At 41.1% G+C, this 14,080-nt stretch overlaps 1 protein-coding gene across 4 annotated transcripts in view; it reads right to left on the minus strand.

Annotated features, from left to right (window-relative positions):
* LOC115376568 (RAS guanyl-releasing protein 2) overlaps positions 1-14,080 on the minus strand; it is a 44,784-nt gene that overhangs the window by 11,068 nt on the left and 19,636 nt on the right. For all 4 annotated transcript variants that reach the window (XM_030076237.1, XM_030076238.1, XM_030076239.1 and 1 more), the window contains 6 exons: positions 10,652-10,768; positions 9,891-10,172; positions 6,715-6,795; positions 6,165-6,284; positions 5,421-5,536; positions 4,206-4,347 (listed from right to left, as the gene is read on the minus strand). In XM_030076237.1, coding sequence (XP_029932097.1) covers positions 4,206-4,347; positions 5,421-5,536; positions 6,165-6,284; positions 6,715-6,795; positions 9,891-10,172; positions 10,652-10,768 — 858 coding nt within the window. The remainder of the gene's footprint in view (positions 1-4,205; positions 4,348-5,420; positions 5,537-6,164; positions 6,285-6,714; positions 6,796-9,890; positions 10,173-10,651; positions 10,769-14,080) is intronic.

Raw genomic sequence — 14,080 nt, forward strand, 5'->3', positions numbered from 1 at the left:
AACACCTAAACACAACTATCATCTCAGCTCTGCCTACACTGGCTGACCTTTACCACCTCTGTAGATGGCAAAACACAATGCGCTACAAACACGAGGTGGAAAATAACTGGCGGAGCTCTTTGTTATCACTGTGAGGCTTTAGGAAACAGAATTTGGCACTCGCCTCCTTACACTGCATGCTCACATATCCAACTCTCACTACTGCAGATCAATCCATTGCCTGCAGTTACGTCTTAATTAACCATTAAAGCTGCACTAGGCAAGACTTTAAGCTTTTGAATCCTGAGGGAAATTCACTTTATTTCTTTCATTAGCAATATAAAAACTTATAAAAACTTAAAATTTTTTATTTTTTTTAAAGATATATTTTTGCACTGTAAGGGCTTTTTTTTTTTTTTTTTTTTTTTTTTTACTATTTATTATTAATTGCATTCCCCCATATATTTCATATATTTTGAAAAAATTGATTGATTTTTCCAACAAAAATTGCATCTTCATTGGTCAAAGAAACCATTTTTAAGTGTTTTTAAGAATAATAATAGAAAAAGAAGAAGATCAGAGTTCAGAGGGTTATGTATTTCTACTATTACTGTATATATATATTTTTTTTTTTAGTTATTTACATTTTGTCTTTATTAGTCTGTTAAATGTCGCCTCATAGTTCTTGCAAGGATAAAAATAAAATTATGACAGAAACGATAATAATTAAATATATTTAATATTGGAACTGTGGAATGTAGAGTTTGGAATGGAGGACCTTTACTTTTGCCCCGGATGCTGTTCCACCACTGCTGCAAACACAGTTTCAAAACCAAACTCCATTTATCTCTTCCTACCAGAGTTTTAGAGAGTGGCAGCCTGTTTTTCTTTTCTTTTCTTTTTTCTTTTTTTTTTTTTTTTTATCTCATTCTGTCCCTGGTTTCCCGTAAACATAATCCAAGAATAGTTTGATGTTATGGGAAATGCATGCGGACATCTCTTTCATATATTGTGGAAATCTTCCTCTCCACTCAGCCACTTTATTCAAGTCTCAGGCATTCAGCCAACACCCTTTTCTGGAGAGACCTACAATCAGAGAGCAGGTGTAGCATTTGGCGTCTTCCTCAAAGACAGCTGGACAGGACACGTGTCCGCTGGTGTTTTCCAGGGATCATATTTATGAACTTCACGTTACAGGATGGTGTCTCTACCTCGATGCTACACTAATTTAAGATTAACACCCTCTATGCAGTGCTCTGTAGCAAGTTATCAACCTGATGAGCTGAGGAATGTCTGGAAAACTGAAGCATGAGCAAAATACAGCCTGTACATCTTCAGCTATTTCTCCATGATGTCTTGCTTGTGTCAATAATCTCCATCTTAACGAGTCAATCATATTCAGTCTAAACGCAATAATCTGCCAGTGGGATGAGATAATCCCACTTGTTTCCAACGCTAATCAACTTGTTTCCAGAATTTCCTTGATCCTGGTGGGCTGATCTGCCTTATTCACCATGTTTCAACATATTCATAATTATTCCCAGAAAAAAAATCCTGAAACAAGTGAAACTGCATCGGGAAGTGGGATTATCTCGTCCCACTGGCAGATTTAGAACTTCTTTTAAGAAAAGCAAGATTTTAACACAGAGTTTAAGACTATGTGGAGAGGTCTGGCAGTGTAGAGACTGGAATCGGATTTGTCCCGACTCCCCCGACTGCCAAAATCTCTAATCTGGCTGAATGACAGGTTACCAAATAAATAAATGAAATACTTGTAAATTCATGTGACTTTTGTTGGCTCATTTGAAATTGAGCAGCGGGAGCCAGAGCAAGCCAAATACCAAAATGCACTAAAGTTTTTCATCCTTTGGACCAAAGAAAACAAACTGTAAGTGTGATCACACCCTAAAAGAATGGTAAGTGCGCTTGCTTTTGTTGCTTGATTACAGGACAGATTGCCTAGACAGATCGCCTGGAAGGAATTTTTGAGCATAATGAAACATTTTCCCCCCAGCGAGAGCAATTCCCTCTACTGTCAGCGACTATTTTTTTTGGCAAGTTGAATCTTTGTCAGGCTGTATTAACGCTCCAAGAGTAGGAGGCGAGCCAAGAGGCTCGTGTAGCTCGGATCTATTGTACTCTTCTCGATCAAACCAAACTGTCAAATGCCCCTGGAGTCTTGTGCATCGCGCTCTGTAGTCTCACATAATATCACCAAGCGATGCACTGAGCTTCCAGCTTTAAAAAAAACAGCGCTTGGCGTATCCTCCCGAGACGCCAAAACTCACAGTCAGCGCAGTCTCCTCACTTTGTGCATTCGGAGAGCCTGATCTCTGTATCATTAATTAGAGCGTAAGAGACCAAAGGTGGCTGTCGGCAAAACCACGAAAGATTATGAAGATACAGCTGAAACACTGGGGGGAGGTGGAGGGGGTCGCTGAACTCCATAATGTTTGTAGGAGGCCCGGCTCAGTTTTGTTTCATATCTGTTCTTTTTTTTTTTTTTTTTTTTTTTTTTTTTGTGTTATTATCATGGAGTTAAGAGACAAGCTGAAAAATGGGCTGCAGAAAAATATTGTTTTTGAACAGCAGCCAAGAGGAAAGCACAAAGTAGGCAGAAGAGGAAGTAGCTGGTGTATCTACCTCTGCCACACACACACACACACACACACACACACACACACACAGGGACAAGCATACTGCTAGTGCTTATCTTTCCCTGCTCTCTATTCTTGCTTTCCCCCGGTATGAAAATACCAGAGCTTGGTGTATATGTGCGAGTTTGGGCCTGTGTCTACTAATAAAAGGCAATTTTATGACAAATACCTATTTTTCTGTTTAGGAGTATGAACCATCTCTGGCATGTGCAACTTATGCATTGTCATCCCTGTTTCTATATTCGAATGTGAAGGCCCCACTCAGGTCCTCATTACCGCTGAGTGCTGACTCATTGTCCTCACTGTCCTGAAAAACAGAGGGGCTCCTCGGGGCGGGGGGGCAGAGAGCACCACACGTCCACACAGAGAAGGGCTATGTTCGGGAGGGGTTGTCAACAAGCCCAATTACCTCCGTCCCATATTTACCAGAATGCAGCCTCAGCACTGTGTGGCCATAACTCAAAGTAATTGGCACAGCCCTGACCTGGCGGGAGCCTCGGAGAGCTGTTTCTCTGTGTGATGCAGCGCCGGTGGTTTGCCCAGACGAATAATGAAGTGCAGACAGTCTACGTGGCTATGCAGCGGCGGCTATGGAGTGTTTTTTGTTACTTTGCGACACAATCAAACAGTAGATCTGCAATCAAATATTAGATTTGAGAGCAAAAATATCTACACTGCAATCAAAAAAAGTTCTGTGGCAACTTAATTTAAAATGTGAATCAAAAAGTTTTGTTTGCAAATAATTTTTTTTTTTTTTTTTTTTTTTTTTTAATTCAAACATTTTTTAGCAAATCCAAAAGCTTTGCTTGCTGTTGAGCTGAATCCAGTGGGCGGGACCTATACTGAAAGACTTAAGACACTTCCCTATTGGCCGGTGAGTGGAGTGACAGCTTTGCCACATTCACAGTTGTAATGTAATAGTATAGTAGCCATTCTGATTCACGCTCCTGTAATAATAGTACATCATGACTGTGGATGTGGCCAAGCTGTCACTTCAATCCAGACTGGCCAATAGAGACATGATTTACATCTTTCAGCATAGGTCCCGCCCACCATATTCAGCTCAACAGCAAATCAAAAGTTTTGGATTCGCAAGCAAAACTTTTGAATTCAAGCTAATTTATTTTACTTGCAAAAAAAAAAATTGCAAAATGTCAACAGTTTTGCTGTCATATCTAAATTAGTTTTTAATGCAAATCCATTCTGTTTGATTGCACGATAAACAACAAAAAGCACTCCACATGAGAATAGCTTTGGCCTTTTTTGCCAGAGTTGACCTGTGACCTTTCTAAACAAATAGTGACACGTGCTATTAACTGGGTCAGGGGACAAATCAATGCAATTAATAATGAAAGCCAAAAAAGCAAACACAACCAGGACATGTCGATAACCCTGCACACGGGTAGGTTGCACATTCAGTAAGGTACAAACAGATGGCACGCCACATAAAAGATTAAAATAAAGCCTAAAAATGAACAATGTTGCTATTTGTGTCTCAGAACATGATTAACACTGCATTTTTACAATTTGTGGTTACTGTTCTCTTGGGGGAAGTAGGTGTTCACTCACAAAGCCGGCGCAGTGCTCGCAGAAGGTGGGCTTGACGTAGGTGGCCTCGGTGAAGGTGTGGATGAATCCCATCTTACAGTTCAGCAGGGAGCTGGCTTTCATAAAGTAATCTATCATCTCCTCACGGCTGATCTTCCCGTCTCTGTGAAAGGAGGCAAAGTTGACCTGCAGCTGATCTCAGACAGAGTGGCATCACACCAGGGGAGGCTTTGAATATACAGGTATGGCTGATACAGTACACCTGCAGTTCATAGGTTATATTTGGGTGTGTAAAGGCAGCACCAAGAATACACCAAGCTTGCTACACAAATTCATCTGCTTGTACCAATTAAACTGATTGGACTAACTGCAGGATACAGTTAAATCTCTGAAACCTTGAAAATTCGCCAGATTTCTTTAAAAAACTTTATATACCTGAAAATTAAAAAAAAAAAAAAATCAATAAAATGATCATGACATTGACACAAATTACAGAAAAAATCCAAATAAAAAAAAAATGCAAATAAATAAATAAATAAAAATAGAAAAATAAAAATCAGGAAAATTACCCACCTCTAAAAAAAGGAATAATAAATAAATAAATACATAATAAAATAAAAAAATAAAAATCTGGACAATTTCCAACCTCTAAAAAAACAGAAAAAAATGTAAACAATAAAAAATGGAATAAAATAAAATAAACGAGGGAAAAAAATCTCCAAACAAAGAAAAATAATTGTGTTGTCATGTTATCTCAGACATCACTGATAATGCAGACCCTCCTGGGTGTGATCCATCTTGAGGCTGATTGGCCACATCATTTGTTGGCGATGACATGTTTACTTGCACTGGGAATTGCTGTGGTCATAAAGTGTGTCTCTGTCGAGAGGTGTGCCGACTTTTTATGGCTGCTACTGACTTGAGTATAAAACATCAGATAGTGACCAAAACAGGCTGCCAGCATTAGTTTACGGTGATTTAACTGATTGAGATATTGATTTATTTCTAATTAAAGAAACTGCATGTGTGAAAAGGCAGAAAATCAAATCACTTCTCTTTTCCACCATGTTACTTGTGGTTCTTGGTATCCTAATTTTAATGTATTTAGTATTGTACAGCATGTGGAGCAACTTTACCCTCTTTAATTCCTGCATTAATATTTATTAATCTATTAATTTGAGTGTGAGATTACACAAGTTAGTGAATGGATCTGCAGATGTTGGGTTTGTCCCTTACTGGTTCTTGTCCAGTTCTCCAAACTTGCTGAGGTAAGGAAAGTTGTTCCTGATTGCTTCAAACTCATCCCTGGAGATGTGGCCATCGCCGTCCGTGTCGAAGTTCTTGAAGACGGACTGTGGACATGAAGGTTGTCAGGGTTCATTTCAAGTTAGGACTTGTTTCTTTTCTTTTCTTCCCTTTTTTGTTTTCTGGGTCATTTCTTGCAATGACCAGCATCAGCATTTCTTGCTCATTGCCTTTTTCCTTGTTTTTGAAGCACATAAAGCCAATTTGCTCAGGCTTCAAAGGGATACCGCAATTGCAATATCTGTAAAATTAATCGCAATATGATTATATTTTTTTAACATATTGTTCAGCCCTGAATCAGGTGCTGATGACTTTTTAGCTTGGCCGACAAATCCACAAGATAACTTGATTATCTTGTTCCAACCGCTCATATGGATATTTAAAAAAAACTCGTTTACATCTGCACCCTTTACATCCACTAATTAAAGTTTTGTAAATATATGTAAAAATTTAAAAATTCTGAATACAGCAAATAATTTTGCAATTGTATCTCTACTTTGGTGACTGTGTTTTTAAAGTGAGTGTGAGAGACTACCACGCCTGTTTTTCAGTATAATGTAATCGGTGGACTCTCATGCCATCAGGTGAAAACCTCCACTAAACATTTCAGCAAAATCGGAGGTTTTCAAACGTCCATCACAGGCCTCGTAACTATAGTAACAGGTCCTTACTCACCTCCACCATCTTCTCAATGTGCTTCTTAATGATGGTCGGGTCGGCGTTGGGCTTCACCGACACCGCCCACTCGTCAATCATGCTGGACTTGGGCTCAGGTGCGGGGGCGGGGCTGGAGTTCTGGTAATGATGAAAAATCAATGACCGTGAGATCAATGACAAGCCCGGGGGGGCAGACATTGATATCATGCAGCAGAAAAACAAGGGAGCTTTGATCTACAATAAAATGTCAAAATCGGCAGTTTTTTTTTTGTTTTTTTTTTTGCACAACTGAATGGTTTCAGCTCCTGTTCACTTTCAGTCAAAGGTGAAAATCAATGGAGGAGTCTTTAACTGCATCCAAAGCTAATCTTGACCTTTTTTTTTTTTTTTTTTTTTTTTTTTTTTTTTGGATTTGACAGGACCCTCTGTAATGCATTTCTTTATTTATTGAGGTGGATTCAGACGGGTTTTGAAACTGTAAAGTAAAACATAAACATTTGCTTGCCACCATCAGTTGTCTGTTAAATATTGTCTTTTATTGTGAAGGAGGCTGTCTCCTGGTCCTCACCGCGGGCTTGGCACTGCGAGGCTCTCTCTGTAAGGACATCTGGTAGATCTCCTCCTCTGTGTGGTACTGGTCGAGAGACACCTGCACAGACAGGACACGAAACAAAATCATCTACTCTTCACAAGAGAATTCATATTCTTGTTTTCCCTTAATAGACACTGCCTTCACATGACTTTTATTGTTTGTTTGTTGTCAGAATATGTATACTGTAGCTATTTGTAAATATCTTTTACAATGTTTTTCATATTTTGATATCTTAGGAATTTAGTTCGCTGGCAAGCTATTTAGCTTTTATGGGGTTGGTGGATTTACCTTCCACTGGATGCAGGAAACACGTGACAAGTCTCAAACCAGTTATTTTAATGTTTTGCACATAACACCACGAAACATTCCTGAAAGAGGATAATCAGCTCCTGGTAGACAATTCCAGCTATCCATGAGTTTTCTGATACAAACGATAAAGATAAAAACACAATATTTCATGACCCTGGAATCAAAGGTTCTATCTGGGTGCAGTGAGACCGGGACCAAAGATCTGCCATTCCCTCTGACAAAACTCTCGCACTCTTCTTAACGTTTGACCCCAAAAGCTCCTTTTGAACATGCGGATGACTGGATTTTGCCCAAACAAAGAAAAATCAGACAGAGCTTTCTGATTCCAAACCTACAATCTGTGGTATCTACACTGATGTTTCTGCAGGATGGGTACCAAACACCGAACACAAAGGACAATGGCCACACACACACACACACACACACACCTATTCATGATGAGAACTGTCTGTAGTCATCTTTAGTAAACACAATGGTGATACTATGGCAACAGGTGAAAGACTGGGATCTATTTTTGCATTTGCCGGCGAAGCCAAGTGCCACATGTAATCATCCACCGCATTCATTGTTGCCTGCATTCTTTAGCTCAGAGCTATTCTCTACCATAATTGCATTTCCCGTGTTTTATTGAGTTGAACTGGTAAGCGCAGAGGGCAATAAGGTTTTTCTTCTTGTTTTCGTCTCATTTGGCCTTCAGATCTATCAGAGCTTACAGTATTTCTGTGCAAAAGTTCACTGCAGATTGTCCCCAGTTTACTGAGGATGCTATAATAAGATCAGTGAATACGACTCGACCGAGGTGGAAGTCACTGAATACACCAGGTATTGTAAAGCCGCATGGTTTAGCTTTGACATTAATTCTTTTTTCCTTATTCCGAGGATGTTATTGACTTTCTTTCCTGCACCGAGCAGCGAGCCAAGCACACCTTAAGATAAATCAACCCCAATAAGCACCAGCATAAGATAAGTGGTTATCGACTCTGTCCGGCAACCTTTCCCAGGTGCCCGTCTGCTCCGAAACCTGTCAAGTTGTATTCTTTCATTTTCACAGCAAAAAAAGGGAAGCCAGTCACAATCACCCATGAACACCTGCAGTCAGAGGCAGTAATTGATCTCTTGGGATTGGCGAATCTCAGAGCGCTCTCCGTCTCAATATCAGGAGCGTCGTATCTGCCAAAAACAGGCCAAACGCTGGAACGCACAGGAGTTTACTTTGAAGCGGTGAGACTGAGAGAACTTCATCTCAGGTAATGGCGCTAAAAACAGCTTTTATTCTGAAGGATACGCAGCATTGTGGTTGAGATCAATCTCACTCAGCATCCCAAGACAGGCAAAGCTGCAGAATCAACGTGCTGTCTGACGCTTTGTGTGGTCTCGTTATTTTACAGTGTTCATCCTCTGCATCATTAGAAAAGACGGATACTAGGAGTTCTTTAATCTAGCCTCGAGACATACAATCTGTTTTTTCTTAAGTGAGAACGTGAGCAAAATCTGTCAAGGATGAGACAATTTCACTGTTGGCAGCCCCATTATAATTTCATGCAAATCAAATATCAAATCAATGTCTCAGAGAATTGGGAAAAAGTAGACTTCCCTCAGTCAGCAAAAAAATTAATTAATTTCAAACGAAAATACTTGTGTCACTATGTGTAGTTTAAATATCCTCTAATTATTTTATAATGCATGCCTATGTAATTAGAGTTTTTTTTTATTTACTTGCTTTTGATTGTTTTTATCATAAAAAAAAAAAACTTGAGGTGTCAAATCGAGTTTAAAATAACTTGCTCTCCTTCCTGCAAAAAGCGAAATAAAAAGACACGGACGTGACAGCAAAGTTGGTAAGGCGACGTGTTTTTGAGGGATTATTTCCTGGCAGAGACTTCCATTTCTTCCTGTGGGAATGAGCTGATTGACACTGAGCGGAGCGGAGCGTAATGCGGCGCTGATATGAAAACACTCAACTTTGGGCGTGAAGTAATGATAAAACAGAGACTTTGACAAACCCAAATGAGGGCTTTATGTTTACTGTGATGGATTATCTATCTCTGCCGGGGCTGTTTTTCACATTGTACGAGAATGAATGGCAGCAAATGGCTTTTTCTGAAGGGAGGAAATCAAGCCCTGATATCTCCAACTTTGCTGATTGTGTGAGGCAGAGGAGAGGGAAAACCTGGAGAAAGGATTTATTTATCATGTGGCCGCAATACCATTTTGAGACTTCATATGAAATTAAATGCCTTGTTAAAATGGAGATTCTATGCAGTGTTTCCTGCTGAGATACAGCAAATGACACTGGCGCATTGATGATAAATTATGTGTCAGAATGGGAGTCTGATAGACCTTTGAAAGGCACTTAATCTTCCCCCACCTTGTGCGAGGCATATGAAGAGAAAATAACTTGCTATGGTTGCAAATTCCTGGCAAGGGGACTGAAAATTGAACATAGTTTTTTAAAAAAAAAAAAATCCTTGGGCCATAATTACAGCTGTCTCTTGGTTATCCAATTACCCTGCAAACATTTCCCTGTATGTAATTTCCATTAAAAAGCAAAACAATGGCTCTGTATCAAAAAAAAAAAAAAAAAAAGGCAGCCTGTTATGCTGGCTCACCATGAACCGTCTAAACTTCTAAAAGCTTTTTTTCTCCTGTTTCTCTGCAGCCTGGATGCTTAATGAATAGTTTCTGAATTCTGATGCACTTCACGCTCAAGTATAAGATTGCCCCTCGGTGTTAAATTGGCACACATTGCCCCATAAGCTGCTTTGAAAATGGGCAGGGTGACATGTCTCCATGGTAAAATGCGCATTAGTCACTCTGGCCATGTGTGTTTTGTGTCCACGAACCGTGAGCAGGTTCAGCAGGTCTGTGTTGGCGTCCACGTTGGGCGGCGTGATCTGGATCAGCGCCAGCTCCTGCAGGATGGCGTACAGCTGCTGGGTCTTGGCGAGGTTGACCCGCGTCTTCTCCTTGTCGGCCCAGTCGGGCAGCGCCACGTGCACGGCGATGAGGTCTTTCAGGTGCACGCCCAGGATGGGGAAGCGGAAGCCCGAGCACTCGGAGAAGCGCTTGCGGTACTGGCTGTAGTTGCCGCACGACGTCACCAGCTCGATGAGGCTGTTGAAGATCTGCGGGAGGGGCGGACGGAGGAGGGAGGAACGGAATTAATTCGGGTGACGGGGGACGATGGAAGGAGAGGAGAGAGCTGGCAGGGACGGTGGAGGACAAACAGAACACTGAGCAGACATTTGTCCAGAAGAATTTTTAAAAAATCTGAGCAACCCTTGGTCCAGATGGACTTATATAACCAACAAGATGAGGCACTGTAACTCCCCCAACTGTCGCATTCATCTTTCCAGTTATATGGCCTGAATTCATATTTCTAAGAAGTCACAGTGTGTAGGAGTAATGGACTACTGTCATCGCAGATAAGGCTCTTTGCGGCCTACATAGAAGAGTTGTGGCTCACTGAGTAAAATCCAATATCAATTATTTGCTAAGTGCAACAACATGCACTGCACACTGAGTTTGTCTGGCCACGTTCGGGCTGTGAGGATGCCTGAAATAAATCGGCGGCGGAGGAAGCTCTTCTTGGCAGTTAATGCACCTTGTTGGTTTCGGCGCTGATGTGGGCCTGCGTGTCTTTGAGACGAGAGATGGAGCTGTTGCTGAGGCCGCCCACCACCGCCATCAGGGTGTTGAAGTTCTGCAGCTGGAGCAGCTTCTGTGGACAGATAGAGGGCAGGAGGGGCAACAAGAGATTATTACCATCGCGGGTGATAGACGTGGCAAGGGAAGAGGTGGTGCGTGGGTGGGTATGCCAGTGCCAAAAGGGATTTAAGGGAGAGAAAGGCAGACAGAGAGCGAGAGTGAGAGAGTGGTGTAGGGTAGGCAAGGAGGATTGAAAGGAGTCAGTCAGGAGTCAGAGGGAAAATAAAGATTTAGAAGTTAAAGCAAAAAGAGAGAACCGATAGAAAAAGTCTGCACATAGTTAAAAAAAAAAGTGAAGAAAAAGATAACTCCATCCCCCAAGTCATTTAGTCTCATATTCAGTGCTCAAAAAAATCTGTCAGTGGGATAAGATAGGCCCAATTCCACTTTTGCAATGCTAATCAACTTGTTTCCAGAATTTTCGTGAAGCTATTTTCTTGATCCTAATGGGCTGATGTGTCTTATTCTGCCTTGTTCCCAGAAAAATACAAGTGAAACACAAGTGAATTCATTACAAGTGAAACAGCATTGAAAGCAAGTGGGATTTTTTTCCACACTGGCTGAAGAAAAACAACATTTTTAAGCCTGAATTTGAGACTAAGTCCGATATTTTTTCAGCGCAGTCTCACCCACACCATGCACACGCCCATGCACGCAGGCACACACACACACACATGAATATACAATAATAGACCCTAATCCATTATGGCTGAGTGTGCTGAGCAAGCCAAGATATTATTATGCCCAAACAAATACCATTCAAAGGGAGCGTAGGGCGGTTCGCCTGCACTAACCACTGTGTGTCAAAATTACGCTAACACTTTGTGAATGGCGCTCTGCAGGGCTCCGCGCTGCCCTTCAGCCTGCGTGGCATCTCGCTGGAAATCAATAGGGTCGCAGCTGTGTGGGAGGGCTGCCAGAGGGCATGGTTTGGTTCAGCTCCGTCGCCCTTTGGAATCAATTGGCAAAGCAGTATGGAAAGGCAGCCCGGCATTGTGTAGGGCAGATCTGGCTAAACTGCACGAGCGTGAGGCCGGTATCAAGACATGGAACAGTTCAGTGTTCCATGCAAGGGCTTTTCAATTTGAATGTCGCTTTTCATTGTGGGCATGCTTACATTTGTAGGTTTAGTACAGTGTCTGTACTCACAGTCAAGAGAAAAAAACAGACGAACAAGTATCAGGTTGCAGTGCATTGCCAATAGTAGCACAGTCAAATGGGATGAAGCCAGTCCGAGGAGGGCTCCGGGAAAGGTCCGGTGTGCTGAAGCTACCGTCTGTGCTGCCTCTGAATAAACTGTAAAGCAGCTTGAGCATAACTTCTGTCCCTGCATTTAAATGTCTTACCCTGGGCTACATTTTTTAGCACCGACGATCAAAATAATTCAAATCAGCTTTAGAATCCCCACCAGCAATGGATTATATCCATTATCAGTCACTGATGTGGTCATCCAAATGCCCAAGGTGATGTAAGAATAAATTAGTCCAAAATGATTTCTGGACACTAGAATCACAAGTGGAAAACAGTGGCTATTGTTTTCATTATGAAAGCATTCATATGTAAAGATATTTCCCAACTTATTCATACTGGAGTGATCCATCTAGATAGTATCTGTGTAATTTGGTGAGGTTTCCAGTCTATATCTGCTCACCTCATTACAACAGGACTGGAGGGGGATTTGTTTGTAGAGCTCAAACTGTTGAAAAGAGGCAGAGATCTACGTATCCGCCCCCCGAGTGTGAATTCAGCGTGGACAGATAAAGAATACCTAACCAGCCCTACTACACTCGGGTGCCCGAAAATGAGTAGGTCATGGCAGGCTGGAAACCTCACCAAATCGCACAGAAATTATCTGGACAGATATACGATAGATAGATAGATAGATAGATAGATAGATAGATAGATAGATAGATAGATACTTTATTCATCCCGGAAAGGAAATTCACAGTTTTCAGCAGTATCCACAGAGTACAAGATTAAGTAAATAAAAAATAAAGAATAATAAAAAATAAAGAATATAAAAAATGAAGAATAAAAGATGACACTCGAGATCTAAAGATCTAAGTACCCAATGTGCAAAAAACAATGTGCAAAAAAACAAAAAAACAAAACAAAACAAAAAAACAGTGTGCATCGATGTATACAATGTGCATAGATGTGGGCAATGTGCAAATTTACAGTATAAACAGATGATAAATAGCTGATAAATAGATGATAAAAAAACAAAAAAAAAACACTGCGCATCGATGTATACAATGTGCATAGATGTGCACCAGGGGTGAGATGGAAAAATATTTTCTTTAGTATTTTGCGTGATCTGTTCTTTAAAAAGATGTATGACTGTTCCTACAACAAGTGGGAGCTGAAGCTAGAGGTGTATTAAAGGCACAAACACACACACAGGGGAATGTTAATGATTTCCATCATTCTGTATTCACAGCAGTGGCATTTTAACTTTCCTAGAAATGTCACTGCTCATGCCCAAGGCTGCATTGAAGATAACATTTGTCGACAACATTTTTTTTCATAATTAACCAAGTAAACTCCTCTTATTAGGAGTCACAAGTTTATACGGTGTATTTTTATGTCCTTTAATGTGTCTTTCCACTGCGCACAAAGGCTGCTTCATGTCCACAAGCTGCCATCGCTGTCAGCTACGGGACATGCAGAACAAGCACATAACCATTAACGCGGGAGCTGAAAAGAAAGTCATTCCCCCCGCATCAGCTCCACTTGCTGTCCCTTAAGAGCAGGAGAAATGCCTCAGCAGTTAAAGAGAGAAGAGACGGGCATTTCATTGTTGCGGCATGCAGCAAACTCACAACAGCTACTGCAATTCAGCGATTCAGTAATTCTCTCATAACAGGCACTACAGAGTTATTGGTTCTTACATTGTAGAGTCTGTTGACAGTGCAGTCACGGAAATGTGAGTACAACTAACATCATGGCATGCAAAGACATAAAATAGATGTTTTTATTTGGGTTCATCAACCATCTAAACCACGCATTTTGATGGAAATCTACAAGTGGGAGAACAAGCACGTGCCCTGCTTAAAATTCTTTGTTTTGCTCTGCTTTGCTCTGTTCTTCTGTGTTTATCTATCAAAGCGATCTGGGAAAAGAAAAAGCCCCAAGATCAAAGAGGCAGGAGGAATTCAGAGCGGCTATAATAAGGGAGGTGATATTTGGAGAGCAGGATAAGGGAAGGAGATCAGGAGGAAGGAGAGCAGAAGGGGGTCATTCTTGAGCTTCCTGCAGCTCAACTGTCATAGTCGTTCATTTGAAACGTGAACACAGGACTGGTTCGGCGCCAGTCTCCACCATC

This window comes from Myripristis murdjan, chromosome 18 (genome assembly GCF_902150065.1).
Source record: "Myripristis murdjan chromosome 18, fMyrMur1.1, whole genome shotgun sequence".
In the NCBI taxonomy this organism is placed as follows: Eukaryota; Metazoa; Chordata; class Actinopteri; order Holocentriformes; family Holocentridae; genus Myripristis; species Myripristis murdjan.